Genomic DNA, 16,166 nt, shown 5'->3' with positions numbered 1-16,166 from the left:
AATAAATTTAGTCTCTGAGAAAAGTAGAGTAACATTCATAAAGGAAGACAGTTTCTAGTCATGTTTAAAGTGACTGCCCTTCATCCATTGTCCATAATTTGAGTGCTTCTCCAGAAAGCAGGTACATGCAAGTTTCTGAAAATTGAACAGCATTTGTGTGCTGCTTCTAAGGTGCAGGAGAAAGATGATTATTGGCAGTGATCATGATGTGAGAGCTGAAATTGAGCCTCCTGATAAATGTAGGGACTTCTGTATCTTCTGTGTACTCCAGTGGATCTGGACTATTTTCTGCTTGAAGAAAATTCATTGGAAAAAGGTGGAATATGCTGTCCATCAATTTGGGGTGTTCTTTTGGGAGAAGAGAAGCATAATTTTCAATCTTAGAGGAGGTAATTGGTGTGTCTGTCTTTCAGTTGCTTCAGTACGGAAGGAGTAAGTGTCGTATGCTCTTTTTTACCATCTTTATTAAACTGAGGATCAGCAGGAAGACCGCAAATGCACTGTAGCTTGGAAAGGTGTTAATTTTGAGCAGGGCAATGAATGTGTCAGTGTTGGTAGAATAGGGGCACTTCTGAATGCGTGCAGAAGCTAAATGATAGAAGTCCGTAGTACCTTCAAAGGCTGTTGTAAGAAGCATTTCATGTAAATGTATTGTTTCTAAGTACCTATACTAACAAAGTACTTTAGTCTTAGCAAATGTCAACATCCTGCTCTCCTTTTTCTTTTCTTTTCCAAGAGAAGTGATCTGCCAGGTTGAAATAGAGAAAAGTTGCCATTGTAGGATAATAATCCTGCTTTTTTGCTTGGACCTAAAAGCTTTATTGTAGATATTTTCTGGACTTGAACATTACAACTTAGGTTTTCAAAGCAGTATATGGAAGATAATGCTGTGTAGTACTCCTCATTTGTAATTGTTTTTCTCTCCCTAACTTCCATAGGTTTCCTTAATTATTTCATCCCTCTTCCCACCTTCTGTCTCTGAAAATATTCAGGTCATTTGGTTCAATTTGAATTTTTCAGATTTTGAAGGACCATAGTATTTGGAGCAGTAAGAGAAGCTTGAGAAGTTACTTGGTAGTTTTTGTGCTTTCAACTTGCTTACTTTCTCCACCTACTGCTGCTGTATATGAGTTGCTTTCCTTTTGATACTTAGTTCTCTTGTTGGGGCATGTCTTTTATTGCTCAACCTTGAAAGATCAGGTCTACAAGCAAACACCTCGGTCCCTGTTTTTCTTTTTGACCTTAAATAGAAAATCCAATGTCATAAGCACTGAGCTTGTTTTCTCCTTACCTGATATCTGTAGATATATATATATATTTAATTTAAATGTCTAAAGGCAAATAATGATTAACAACCAAATACTCTATCTTACGAACATCTATATGTGAAAGCTGGAGATGAAGCTTAACAGTGCTGATTCTTGCTTAAAAAGTGAGCTTAGAGCATTTTGTGCGTGACTATTGTAAAAATATATAACTAAGCCTTAGGAAAAGCTCTACACTGAGAGTAAGCCTGATAGGGCTTATGAACAATTCAATGTAAAAATAAACCAGACGTTCTATAATTATTAAAAAAAAAAAAAAAACCTCAAAAAACCACTAAACAAAAAATCAAAAACCAACAATCAATGCGCAAGCAAACAAAAGAAAAATGAGAAATTCAGAGGTAATAGAGTTTCTAAGTATGGTTTATTGTAAATCATTACAAACCAGTTGTTAACTGTCAGATAAACTATGATAAACAAAAGAATGTCCCAGACTGATTTTGAAAGCTGTTCTTCTGTAAACAAAATTTGTAGCATCAATATGCTTAAAAATAGGAGAGGTTTTGAGATTCAGAACTTATTTCTGAAGGTAGGAAAGGGAACCAACATCTTAAGTGTAACTTTGATGCTCATTCTGCTTTATTCTCTTAGCAAAAAAAAGTCTTTAACTTGGTCACTTCTCATTCAGTGAAACAGTACTTGCTTAATAAAGCAAACAAGCACAGAAATCAGTACTTATTCTGTATGGAGGGATTATTTTGCATGCATACAGCAACCGCAGATGCAGAGATCATCAGGGTGTAGCAGAAGAACTAAAGGGGCCTGCAGGGTGGCCCACTTCTTCAGTGAACACAGGGTACTGCTCATGACTGCAGCCACAGATGGTCCTACAAGCTTTTCTGTGGTAAGTTTACTACAGTGAAAGACTTATTTGTCAGTTGCTCTCATTTACTTTTTCATCACAGAATCAACATCTTATGCATGTATTTTAGAATCATTTTATTTTTCTAATTTTTCAATTAAATTTATTTTATCATATTTCTGTTTCTCTGGTTATCTTTTTTTTAATACATTTTTTAAGGAATTGGATTATGATACAAGCTACACATCAATTTAGGGATCATCTTTCCCTTTTTTGTGTTGCAGGCACTTGTGATCCGGTAGGAGGTGTCTTCATAAGAGAGGGGTCAGAAAAAGAAATAGATGATTCCAGTTGAAAGACTAAATTGAGGCAGGTAATGATGAAGTTCCTTGACTCATATCTCTTCCCATTCGATATATGAACTATATAGTAGCTGTGTCATAGAATGCTGCATGATGAGTACAGAATCTTTTTACCTTTGTTAAAAAAAAAAAAAAATTGAAGCACTGTTATGCTGTTCTTTCTTTTAGATCACACCTGTGGTGAAATCATCCAGTGTTTCTGGTTTTCTCCATAGAAGATAGGAAGATCAGAAGAAGCCTTCTTGAAAAGGATTACACTGCAATCATTTTTGCTTTAGAAATACTTTCTCATGTTGTAAACTGTTTTAAATAAATTACTATCACCCAAAAGTGCAAAGAGTTTTCAATTAATGTTTATAGACCTGTCGTTATTTTTAAATGTTTTTATTACAAATGCAAAGAATCTTTGGTGTTAAGATTTTCTTGAAGTGATATATTCTTTTAAAACTTTGATAACAGAGATGTGGTATGGAGGAAGTTCAAATACAAGACCTAATTTTTAAAGGTATTTTATTGCTGGTATGTTTTGCTATAGAATAGGAATATTGTATCCTTTTTCCATTTATTGCCTCTAAATGTAGTGGAAGTTTGTATGTTACCTTCTGGTACCTTCTTCTGTTCTAGTATGCTTCACAGACTTGCTTATGATTTCATTTGCAGTGACTTTACATTAGAATGATGTCATTGATTAGTATTACAGTTGACTTAGACTGATGTAAACAAGGAAATAGTTAAACCATTGGTTCACAGAGACCTGCTGATCACTGAAGTTTAGTCTTGAAATTCAGTCTTCTGAAAAATGGCACAAAACAATATCTGAATACAAAATGAATAATGTATGCAAGGGTAGCTTTTAGCATGCTGAGATAGGGACTATGGATCTGTTACTGAAGAGATTTCTGTTAGGCTGGATTTGAATTTTAGACATTTGTAGGTTAAGTCTATCAACTGGCAGGATATGTGAAGAAGTGATTTTGGAAATGAAAGTTATGTGATAAGATGTAGGGACCTAGAAAATCTGCTAGATTCTACTAGACAAGTCCACGGAGAGCTGTAAATATCTAGATAGTATTTAACAATGAAGGAATGGAACAAGTGAACTACAAAATAAATTGTTTCTGTACTATGTCATCAGAGTTACGCAGTTGGCACGTTTCCACCAGGTAAATTTTTATAATGTCTAAGTTTCAATTTCTTACCATACACGGTTTTCCTTCTTTTTGTATTTTTAGTCTACATCTTTATAGTTTTTAACCTTCAACCATTTATAACTCTTGATTTTGGGATTATTATGCATAAACTGTGTTATTTGGTGTCAGTAGTGCTTGGATAATAGTTAAGTGTATTGCTATAATTAACTAAGGAAAATCTATCAATTAATGAAGTTGCTAGGAAAGTTACTAGCTTTTTTTTCATTTTATTTTAGTGACAATATCATCTATTCTATATTCAGTGAGAGCTAGTAAATGCACAGTAGTAGCAAAGTAAAAATATGGAACATATATGAATTATATTTATACCTAGTTTGAGGAACTGGTGTGTTTAATCAGTAGTATGCACTGAAACTAGTGATAGAAATAAGATTCAGGCTCTCTAGTGATTTATAGGAGGCATAGATCAAATTCCTCAAGGGCAGGATTGGAAAGGCGTGTAAACCAAACTACCATATTTGAAAAGATTGTTGGGACTGACCTTGTATGAGCCCATTAAAAACCTAAGGAATATATATGAAATGACAAATGTAACATCTCAGGCAGTGTTAAGACAATAATGGTTTGTATGAAATGAATATGAGAGCTGACTAAGCCAGATTGCTGTTTGACTCTATAAAAAGTGTGTATTAAATTATTCTCTTAGCATAATAAATATCGTGAAGACAAACATATACCATTTTATCAACAAAATAGTCTCTGACATGTTAAATCATTTATTAGGTGATCACTAAATAGAGAGGCGACCATTAAATAGAGATGAGGAATTATTCAGATTTGTTTTTTTTTTTTTTTGATGGCCAGGTATTCTCAGTAGCAGATTGTGTTTTCCAAAGATAATGACTCTTTTAAAGTCAAACTTATGCAAATGCATCTCTGTGTTAGCACTGTAGATTCTTCTGCCAACTAGTGCTCGTGTAAACTTGCTTGTCAAACAGAAGATAGTTTCACATTTGCATAAAATCAACTTTGTTCATGTAATTAGCCGGTAAAATTTCCACATTCTATTTTGTTTTTAGTAGGATGTATCGTATATATCCTTTCTCAGTTATATATTTATGTGTTTGGCTCATCGGTAAAGGGGAGAAAGTGTTCTGAGGAGGAATTCTAGATAGTTGTACTCAATAGCATGTTTTTAGTTCTAGACGTGTTGGAGAAACAGCTTTATTGGTTAAGACAACTTGAACAGATGATTCTTCTCCTGTGCTGAGAATTATATTTGTCTTCCATAAATCTCTGCTCATTGATGAGATAGTTAGTAATAATGGTATGTCTTTACTTTTACTCTTGAAATGGATGTATTTTAGGTTGTATGACTAGTGATGGGCTACAAGGTCCATGGGAAAATGTTAGCAGTGTGCAGACTGGCATATCTGTTCATGCAGGGGACAGGACGGAAGTAGCTCTGGGTTAACTAAACTGTTTTGGCTTAGTAACCTGTTGCAGAAAGTTTCCTACATCTGATTGTTATAAATGTTCACACTGCAAATTAACAGCTGCTTTTCTTAAACTTCACATTTAAGATTGTGCAAAACTTGTCTTCAGGTACAGAGGTACACATAGATGTCTGCTCAGAAGTGCTGCTGATCATTATATGCAAAATCATACAAGAGTGAAGTTATGTATATAGTAATCTAGGGAAGATAATTTCAGGTTAGCTGTTTTTTAGCTGGATCTAGTTACTCAATGACTTAAAATTCATAAAGCATCTTTGTCAAGATTTTTTAGACAGATCCTATTGATCTGGACCAGACACAGGGTTTTAATGGATATAACCCATCTGCTTTCTCATGTGTTTTTCAATTCATCTTTGGGGCAGACAGCTCATGGAATGCATATGCAATCAGCTGATAAGCAGATAAGCGGATCTGTAAGGAAAATACGTTTTATAAGGTACAGGTATTAGGGCTCCTATTTTTCTGAAAGTTTGAAATGTCATCTTCATTTCTACATTTTTTTCTACACTTTTTGTGCATCTTAGTTTTCCAGTTAAAAAAAAAGAATCAACCAGAAACAATGACATTCTGATTCTTTTGGTGGAAATATTTGCTAGAACATAACTTGGAAAGAAAAAATTAAACCTGACTTCTGGAATACCAGATAGGAAATGACTTATCTCATTTGCAAGTACGTTGCTGTTATTGCTTGCTGCAGTGATAAAAAGGTATCTTTGTGTCTGTTAAACTCTATGGAAGCCATCCTTCTTTGTAGGAGTCAACAAGTTGGTATAGGGAGCTGAATTATAATTTCTGTAGGAACTGTGATCGTTACTTGACTGGTGTATAGCTGTAATTGCTGCTTTTTTTCCCATGTAGTTTACATTTACAACCTGATAAGGTTCAGCAGCTAAATTGATAATCTCTTATGATTTCCACATGCACCATTTTGAAAAAGTACTTCAACAAATCATTATTGCGCCGTGTCCAAATAAGAATTTAAATTGTGGTATCTTGCTTATGTTGTCTTCCAACTTCATTTGCAAGTCTTTAACTGTATGTATTAGCAGATTGTTAAAAGTGAAAATCTTACCAAAGTGTAAAAGAAAAAGTAAGCGGTTGTGTTCAAATGGATGAGTGAAGGGATCCCATTGTGCATCACAAATTCTGCAAACCTAGTTAATTGCAGTCTATTCACTCTACCTTGCTCAAGCAGTGGGCAGAGCAGACAGCTGCCTTGGTGGCAACCTGTTTCCCCTTGTCTATGCTGAGAAGCTGTGACTTGTCTGCTCTGAACTACAGAGTCTTCTCATCTCCCCACCTGCACAGGCGAGGGTTCAGAATGTCTGGTGAGTGGCTTCCTTCCTGTGGCTATGATTTCTGCCTCAGAGCTCTCTGCACCCCTAAAAAAGGAATATTTCCTTCTATTGTTCAGCTCTGTTTCTTCCCAAAGCCTGAGAGGAACAGGAAGATGAATGGGGTTTCTAAAGAGAAAGGAGAAGTGGCAGGCAGGGAAAGCTGCTGCTTCTAGGATGTAAACTGGGATCCCTGCTGGATTGGCAGTGAGAGAAAATGAGATTGTGGGAAGAAAGGAGGCCTGGGAATGGCAGAAAACTCTCAATTCTTTTCTTCTGCAGAAAGATCTGAAAGCCTTGAGATGGCTCTGCCATTATTTTGAAATAAAGATGACACAGCTTAAAATAGCAGTAACTCTAATTTTTAAGTTTAAAAATATAGATGTGGAAATCAGACAATACATATAATTTTTTCTCAGTATATGAAAATATTTTTATTTGTTCACCTGTTTTCAGTCATTCCTCAAATATGGCCCCTAAGGTTACAAAATCCCATATTTTTTTCTGAAATAATTTCAGTGCTTAATAATAAGTATAAAATGGAAAATATTGAATACCTTATGTTTACTACAGCTTCTGATTGTTACACAGTGTATTTTCTTTCTTCCCAATACATAATGTAATTTTATGTGGCAGTGTGTTCCATATCCTACATCATCATGTAAATTTTTCAGTCATACACAATTTACATCATGATATGAATTCCTGAGGCTCTGCAAACTCTCCTTTAGGGTCTGATTTTAATCACAACAGATAATCTCTGCAATTTCAGTCAAGAATCTTCTGATTCACATCTTTAGAGGAAACTAAGCCTTAGATGTTTATAGTATTTATGTGTCCAGGATATATGGTGCACTGATGCACAGCAGAGTAGTTTGTAATCTGTCCTTTAGCCCCTGGGCTATACATATTCATGTTAAGCATATACTACAAAAATAATTGTTTGAACCATTTAAGAAAGTGGTGTCCTACTGTTTATTTTGCCTCAAGCTTGAGAAAAAAACAAAAAAAAGTAAAATAAGGAACTTTCCTTTGTTTTCATTTAAAACAACAAAACAAGGAGTACAAGCTGCAGTTTTTGTATGGAGACTATCAAATTTTTTTTTTGGCCTTTCCGTGCTCATATTTTCAGTTTTGGGATGTGGTGATTTTTTTTTTATTCAGATAAAAAGGTAAGAATGAAAGAGGAAACTTGAACAGATGATTTCAAGTTACCAAGCAACAGTTTGTTTCCCAGGCAATGGAGAAAGAATAGGAGTAGGTGCTAAGTGGATTTTCTCTTTAGTATATGAACATTAAGGTTTGCAAACTCTTGACAGATTTCATGGAATGATGAGCATTCAGCTGAATAATAATTATTTGTACAGGTTGTTTACTGCATAGCTGGAATGTTTTACTCAAAGAATTGTGTGCACAGTATAGATGATGTACAAGTCCTAAGTAAACTCTCATGTGGTAAATCAGTTTGTGATTTATCCTGTTGTGATGCATGGTGGCTCTTTACAGAGTATAAATTTGAGTAGAATGCATGTTTTTGTAGTTTTAAATATTTAGACATCACCTCTTACTTCTTTCCTGCTGAGAAACAGTGACTTTTTGCATCTCGGTAAGTTATCACTGAAAGGTTGATGTGTACTGAATTGGGTTTGGTTTGGTTTCTGGCAGATGTAGGAATGGGATTTTTTCTTAAAAAGGTAAATGCAAAATGTGTCTGAATTTCTTTTGGCAAGCATGAATATAGAATTTATTTTCTAACAGAAAAGCATGATTTGTTCTTAAAATTTGAATTGCATTCTTATTGTTATCTTCTGAAAAAAAAAAGATTACAGACAATGGAAGGGTTTTTGAAGATAGCTTAAGTTCAGTGTTGCTTATGAGATTTTTCCTTCCTAACAACAAAACAAAACAGGAAAAAAAAAAAAAAGAATGCTGAAATGGTAAGAAATATGATCCATCGCTCATGCAGAACTAGGTTAATGCTCTCATGTTACTCTTTGCAATATACTTCCATAACCTGTAAACTGTATAGAGATTTGATCAATCAGTGGATCATTTTACTACTATGTCACCCATACAAGTATGTACAGTTGTTTATTTCAAAGTATTATGTTGCATGTTCAAGTTGTGCATAGTGGAGAAAGCTGATCAAAGAATGTTCACGTTTACATGTCATGCAAAGGCTGACAGATATAGATTTTTAGTGCATAGACAATCTCTTTTTTTGTGTTTATTTTATCTTCACATATATTAACTGCCGGGGAATGTACTGATGATGGTTTCCTGAATGTGTAAAGGAGATAATTTTGATAATTTTTGAAAGCTTTGACATTCCATCGGATGGCAATGTGATAACTGTCTTTATAATTAAGTTTTAAAATACAGATCTGGTTGTTTGAATGATTACGCAATACAACAATCGCTTCCCATGATGGAGATACTAAAATATAAATAAAAGATAATTAATGTGTGTAAAAAGATTAATCACATTGCAGTAGGCACTGGAGTGCTTGATTATGCAGAGTTAACATAAAGTACAGAAATAATTTTGATTATTTGTATTTACCTTTATGATTAACTATTCCATTTCAAATTTAATTTAATTTACTTCTAATTGTCAGATACTTGTTGCTTGTTACCAACACCGTTATAAATAATACTGGCATTTAAAGGTATCCAGTTGCTCCCTTTCTTCTCAGATGGAAAACTCAGGACCTTTTAAAATAACTGAAGTGTTTGAAGAACAGAGTAAGTCAGATATTTAGAAATGACAGAGTATCTTTAGAGGGGAGAATAATTTGAGTGAAATACCAAATTCCATTTACATCTCAAAGGCTGTCAAGGTGAGATGTCTTACCCCTGGTCATGATTCAAGTTGCATAATTCCAGTTCTGAAGAAGGTTCAAATATTACCACAGAACTTTGCATTAAAATACTATTCCAACGAGCCAAGAAGCTCTTTGGAATACATTTGAAGTATTATTAACTCTGATGTTTGTTAGCTTTGCTGATTAAGGCCTGATGTTTAAATACTAAACAGCTTATACCAGTGGTAATTTTAAATGCATGTAAGTAAAACCCACCCATATTTAGGAAAGCACTTCCTGGAGAATTAGGGAACTGAAAATCAAAACCATAAATAAATAGCTTGTGATTTCACTGAGCCAATGTAAATGGGAAATAATAAAAAAAGACAGTAAGGGATACACTAGAGGGTAGGCTAGAACAATGATTACAAAGCAGTATATCCATTAATAATAATTTTAGTAGATATTATTAGATGCACTTATGAAACTACACTTTTCAATATTAAAAAATGTCCCATGACAATCAGTATAAAGCATTATTGCAACACGGGGATGTGTATGCCAGCACTCTTCCTTGGTCAGCACAGACTGTTTGCAGTGATGCTCTGAAAAGAATTGATGTTTTAACAATAAAAAATGTATAAAACTGATTTCTACAAAGAAGGTGTATAGCATATTTGAAGTTTAGCATATTACCACCAGCTAGAGACAAGTCAACATGCTACTCATATGTTCAGTAAACTATCCAGCAAGAACATGAACTATGTAGTACTTTTGCCTCTGAGTAGTAGAGTTTGACTTTACTTCTGGCATTATTTCGCTTCTTTTTAGTAAATAACAATTAAAAATTGTGGGTTTTTTTCCTCCTGTATTAGAGCACAGATGCAGAATAGAAATTCAGAAGTCACTCGTTGCATTTATATGGTGGGAAGTGGAGAATACACTAATAGGCTTTGTCTTTTTACTTCTACAGGATGAGACACTTAAGACTCTTGCATTTTATCTTGTTCAGCATGGTTTTCCACACAGTTTTAAACTTTGTATATGCTGCAAGGAGTAGAGGAAATGTTCTTGTTTGGATGTTCCCAGTGCTTATATGCATCGCATTAGTGATGATCTGGAATTTATTTTTTGATTGTAATTGTCTAGTAAATATATATGAATAGAGAAAACTATCATAAAGTTTCTTTCTTTGAAGATATTTGTGAAGTAATAATATTTTTTATGTTTTGAGAAACAATTTTGGTAAGAGAAACAAATACTAATCTTGGGCAAAAAAAAAAAAATCTTCTAGATATTTTGTGCATTCTATAAAGAAAAGTAATGGTCAAAATTTCTGGTGAAAGCACAGTTTCAGTAGCTCCTTTCAGGAAACATTGTGTGCTTTCAATTACAAACTAAATTGTCCCTCATGCGTTTCAAACTCCACACACAAATTACCTTTTTGCTTGAAACTTGTTCTATGTAGCCACTTGCCAGAGGACACTCTTCTATAATGACAACATATGAGGTTACTTAAGGTGTTTTTGACATACAAGTCAAAACCTGAGTTTCTAAAACTCATACTGTTTTCTCTTGCAGTCTGTCTTTAGGCACACTGGTAGAACATATTGTAAGTCTTCGTTTTATGCACAAGTTTGAGAATAAATGGAAGTATGGTCATTATAAAACAACAACAACAACAGAAATGCAAAACCAACAAAAAACAAAAACCTGAAAGAAATCCAGACAACCACCCTTCCTCCCCTACTTCTTTAAGTGACCGAGTTTTCCTCTTTATGTAAGGAGTGGTTTCAGAACAATTCTTCAAGACTAACACTGAAGCCACTGAGGTTCTTGCTGGGCTTCTCTGTGGTACTGGATTACTGATGGAGCTTGTTCATGCTTAATTCATGAAACTTATATTTATAAATTCTGTGTTCTTCACAACCGATACTTGTCTGTTAAAGATGCTAAATGGAGGGAGAATTAGGCCTGTATCTTGAATACCTGTCTTAACTGAGAACTTAAATTCTAATACACCTATTTTATGAAGCTTTCTTGAATACAGAACTCGCATAGCTATCAAGTTTTATTGTCTCCTATAATTCTTCATTTCATATGTTTTTATTCATTATTTCATTTCTTCAAGCTGTAAGCATTGTTAGAGAAATTTATTGAAACCTTAAATGGTTCTCATAGAACTCGTATGTAGAGGAGATGGTAGTGGATCATTAAAAGACAACTAATGGCAATGTGACTTTTACATTTCTTCCTAGAAATTGTTTTATTTTACTAGACACTGGAGCCAAATATAGATTTTTTTTTGTGTTGGTCTGTTTATAGTTTCCAGACAGATAGTTTGATCAGGTTTTGTTGAATACACTTTCTTCTAAATTACTGTGATACCATTTTGGCTGGGGTTAGATGGAAAGGGATAGGAAACAGGAAAGAGGCGATAAGCTTATACATTAAAAAAAAGTTAATTCCTATAAGTTACATTTTTGTAGTATTCTGATTAAGTATGATTTGATTAATATTTTTAATTGGTAGTTCTGGCTGGAGAAACAGCACTCTTTAGATGCATCTGGTAAGAGGGCGTTCTTTTACATAAATGAAATAATTGATTGAAATATTAATATACTCCCAGTTTAAGTTTTCATGTTCAGGCAGCTGGGAGCGTAGAATGCCAGGAGAATGGAAATAGTCTGCTTTTTTGAGTTACTTGAGAGAAGTAGCAGCTCTTATACCATTATCTGCTGTGGTACACAGATTTGTACATTCTAATTAAAAATATAAAAAGGTAGATTTACTAATAGAACGGTTTTTTACTTCTGTAGTTACACTGCCTCATGTACAGTTCTTCTCCCATTGCTTATTAGATTCTGATATATTTGTTTGTATTATGTCTTTATTTCTTCACGTGTCCTGATTTTTTTTTTTGTTAAATTTTTGAGAGTTTGTTTTACTGTTCTGTTTTCTTTCTGTTCTTTAATCAGTAAATACTACTGCTTGGCATGCAAGCACTCACTGCCAGTTTCATGTGTTGGATGTCATCCCTAAACTGCCTGTTTGTCTGCAAAAGTCCTTTTTCATTTTACCACTTTGTGTAACACTATTTGAGGTAGTTTTGTGTAAACACAAGGTAAAATGTTGTACTGCATCAACAGTGTTGAGTTAACCTTTTATTTAAGACTTTCAGTTCACTTTCATCTAATCAGAACAACAGATTCATTGATGTCTTAGCAACCATAATAAAATACACCAGAAACAGAATGAAAGGAAGATCAGGTTGTAGCATCTTGGCTTTCCTCCAGCCAAGTGATGAAATGTTGTACGACAAAGCTGGAATAAAAAGGCAGTTTTGTTTCAGCTTAAATTAGTATTATGTTAATATAGCTGATGCTGTGTAGTGCAGGTGTTGAATACTAGACAGTAATGAGAAAATCTTGCAAGGTGTTGTTATTAGTTTCTCAACAAAGGGACAGAACTCCTTTTTCACCTTTTTTAAAGGAAGCTTCTAATATGAGCTGCCTCTTCTTGGTGGTTTTTTGATATTTAAATTGTTAGTAAAACTGTGTGCTTAAGTTTCTTGAGACCAAATGAAATGCTACTGTAACATTACAGAGAAAGCAACAGCCAGTCTTAAGACTTCTTTTTTTTTTTTTTTGTCTAAAATTAAGAATATTAGAGAATGTGAAGAAGATCTAATTACATGTCAATTTAGTGTAGGTGTGTTAATCATCCTGACAACTAACCACCATTATGAAATCCCAGTGCTGATTATATGGTGTGGGCATCTGATTATGCAGAATTATAATTAATGTGTATATAAGAACTGGTTACTCAGATGTTCTAGCAATTGAACTGAAACACTTGTCAGGGGATGTAATGAAAGTGTAATTTCATAAATGAGTACATCTCTGAGAGATTAGTGGTTTAGACCTCGATGGTTACAGAATTGATGGCAAAAGTATTTCATCATGGATATACGTAGCAAGAGCTCCATGTGATTGAATGCAGGTGTGGGTATTTGTTTTTTCAGTTTGTTTTGATTTGTTTTTTTTTAAACAAACCAAAACAAAAAAAAATTAACCATCACCTCTAGAGTTTCACCGGGCTCTGAAGCCTTTTTAGTAAAAGAAATTTAAAAGATAAAGCAGTATCATTCCAAAAATGATGTAATGGATAAAAATCTGGTTTGAAATTTGAAACCATTCAGATGACCTCAGACAGTAAAAAGATCAGTGCAAGTTATCGTACTCATAAAGTGGTAGCATCTCTGAATCAGTACCCCAAAAGTATATCCCCGAATCAGTATCCTGAAAGAAAAAACATACATAGAATAACATAAAATCAAGCACTGAGCCTGGTGGGAGTCTCCAAACATTTGAAACTGATTGGAAGTAAACCCACACAAAATAATAAAGTGGGAATAATATTCTGATCTTCTCCAGAATCTTTGTCTGTATCATTTTACCATTAGGGATAGGGAAGAAAAGCTTTTAAATCAGCCGGAATCAAATTGATTCATAAAGCAAACAGGAAATGTATTATGAGGCAAGGCTTCATGCTATGATAGACATCTAGGGATACTCATCGTTGGCAGTCTATTCGTCTTTGGCTTAGGGGGTGGAAACTCTGGTTTGTCTCCCTGGGTAATGTATGGAATCCTGTTTGTATTCCAGCTTGGTTTATATAGCCTTGGGGAGCAAAGTCTGATCTTAAAATTAGCTGTAATTCTTGCTGATCAGATAATGGTATGACTGGCCAGCTATTTTTCCATGACTTTTGTAGGAAGATGTTATGACAAATTCATGGCATACTCTTATTTTTCTAAAATATTTGCATAGTGTACTTGTTTCAACTGAGATGACCAGTGGGTGGTAATTGGGAGAATCCCTCTGGATAGGTGACTTGCAAAGATTTTTCTATTTAAAATGTGGAGAATTAGTTTAAAGTACAAAAACCAAGGTGAACACACCATTCAGATATGCTTTCTTAAATGGCCAGTGCAAAAACAGAAATGTACTGTTCTCGTGTTAGAAATAATATGCATATATTTACTAGTTAAGGTAATATATGTAATATTTACTACAAAAACAACTAAAGCCTGCAGACTTACTTAACTATAGGTATGCATTCTGACACTTGCACCTAATTCAACTCCTGCAGCAGTGCTGTGTTTTAGCAGTTTTAAGCAATAAGCTGTTTCAGGTTGGAATCTATTTTAGCGGTTTATCTAAACATTAAGTTTTTGTACATCCCTTCCATGAAATCTACAGAGAAGGAGCAAAATATAATAGGCAAGACAGAGCATATCCAACTCTCTCTCTTTTTTGTAAGAGGATTTATATTTCTGGGGATTCCAAGAGCTTTAGTCGTTGGCTAAGTTATCACTATTAGCTACTGTAAAAACAGAATGTTTGGAATGTGTGATGGTAAAGAGAATTAGGTTCATTACACGGTGGGTTTTTTCTTTTTTTTTTTCTCCCCCCCCACCCCCCCCGAATTTATGAGGAGGATCTGGAAGAAGCATGATTGATTTGGAAGACATACTAACTCAGATTCTAGGGTGAGCTAAGCTGTATTTGTAGTGAACGTACCCAGCTACCAGGCATAAACATGCAGTTCATGGTCATTAAAATTAGTGCATGTAGAGCACTGATGTGCAGGATGAACAAGGTGAAAAAGATGCATGCCTTAGTAGCTATGTCCTTTAGAGGTGACCTGTGCATGGCTAAATCTGTCCTGTTTCAGTATTGCTTTCTTATTAACTGCTCAGTTTGTGTGAGAGGTATAGGTTCTTAAAGGATGAAGTTTCATGACAACTCTGCATTGTTCTATGTCGATGTGCAAACTTTTTACTATGATACCTCAGATAAAGATACAGCTCCTATGTTTTGTGAGACTCAATGTTGCCATCTTTGTCCTCACTTTTTATAAAGACCGGTAGACGTTAACTCTGTTAATTGTATGCCTTATGTAACGATTAAAATGTATTTTCCTCTTATATGTGGTGTAAGATGCATAAAAAGCAAATGAAAATGGGAAAACCAAAATGTAATATCTGCACTTGAGGGTGTTGCATCAACCCACTACATAATTACTATCTTTAAAATGTCAAATTTAAATATAATGTCTTTAAATGACTTATTTCAGATATCAGTAGACAAACTAAAAGAAGAGAACAGCAACTGATTCTGAGTGACTCCTAAAAGCATTTGATTTAGTAGCACAACAGAGTGGATTAAATTTTGATATCTGGGCAGAAACAGCAGTATTGCATTTGGACTAAGAAATTACTTGCTGGCTTTGTCACTGTTGACATTAATTATTGATAGGGGTTTCAGTAATAGCGCATGTGCCGGCAGAGTTGGCTGTAATATAAGATAGGAACTACACTAATGCTAGAGGGATTATAGAGAGGGAAGCACCTGTAGCATTTGGAGTTGCATTCTCTGATCATCAGACTTTTGTTTTGCTGCAATACATTCATGAGTTTAATATAATGGAAAGATGAGTCGTCAGGCTTATTTCTATCGTGTTCCTCCACAGGAATTACATAGAAGAACTCAACTTCAGCCTGAGCCAGCAAAGACGAAGGCTCTTCAAACAGTTATTGAAATGAAGGTAGAGTGTTTGCATGTTTTCTTTGCATTATTTTTTGTAGCTTGAACTCATGTACTAGCTCTGGCTGGAATGGAGTTAATTTTCCTTGCAGCAGCCTGCAAGGTGCTCTTTCAGATTTGTGATCAAAACAGTGTTGATAACATCCTGGTATTTTAGTTATTGCTGAGTTATTCTAACACAGCATCAGGGCTTTCTCTGTTTCTCACTCTGCTCCCCCCAGCAAGTGGATTGGGGTGGACAAGTAGCAGGATGGGCATAT

The 16,166-nt window shown here is 34.5% G+C and overlaps 1 protein-coding gene across 14 annotated transcripts in view; it reads left to right on the top strand.

Annotated features, from left to right (window-relative positions):
* The window catches only part of ERC2 (ELKS/RAB6-interacting/CAST family member 2), a 426,293-nt gene that overhangs the window by 74,213 nt on the left and 335,914 nt on the right, over positions 1–16,166 (top strand). For all 14 annotated transcript variants that reach the window (XR_003077468.3, XR_003077467.3, XR_003077466.3 and 11 more), the window contains one exon: positions 15,833–15,907. Coding sequence is in view for 2 of the 14 variants with exons in the window: in XM_040646769.2 (XP_040502703.1) it covers positions 15,833–15,907 (75 nt within the window). In the remaining 12 variants the exon portion in view is untranslated. The remainder of the gene's footprint in view (positions 1–15,832; positions 15,908–16,166) is intronic.

This window comes from Gallus gallus, chromosome 12 (genome assembly GCF_016699485.2).
Source record: "Gallus gallus isolate bGalGal1 chromosome 12, bGalGal1.mat.broiler.GRCg7b, whole genome shotgun sequence".
Classification (NCBI taxonomy): domain Eukaryota; kingdom Metazoa; phylum Chordata; class Aves; order Galliformes; family Phasianidae; genus Gallus; species Gallus gallus.
This window is presented reverse-complemented; position numbering and strand designations above follow the sequence as displayed.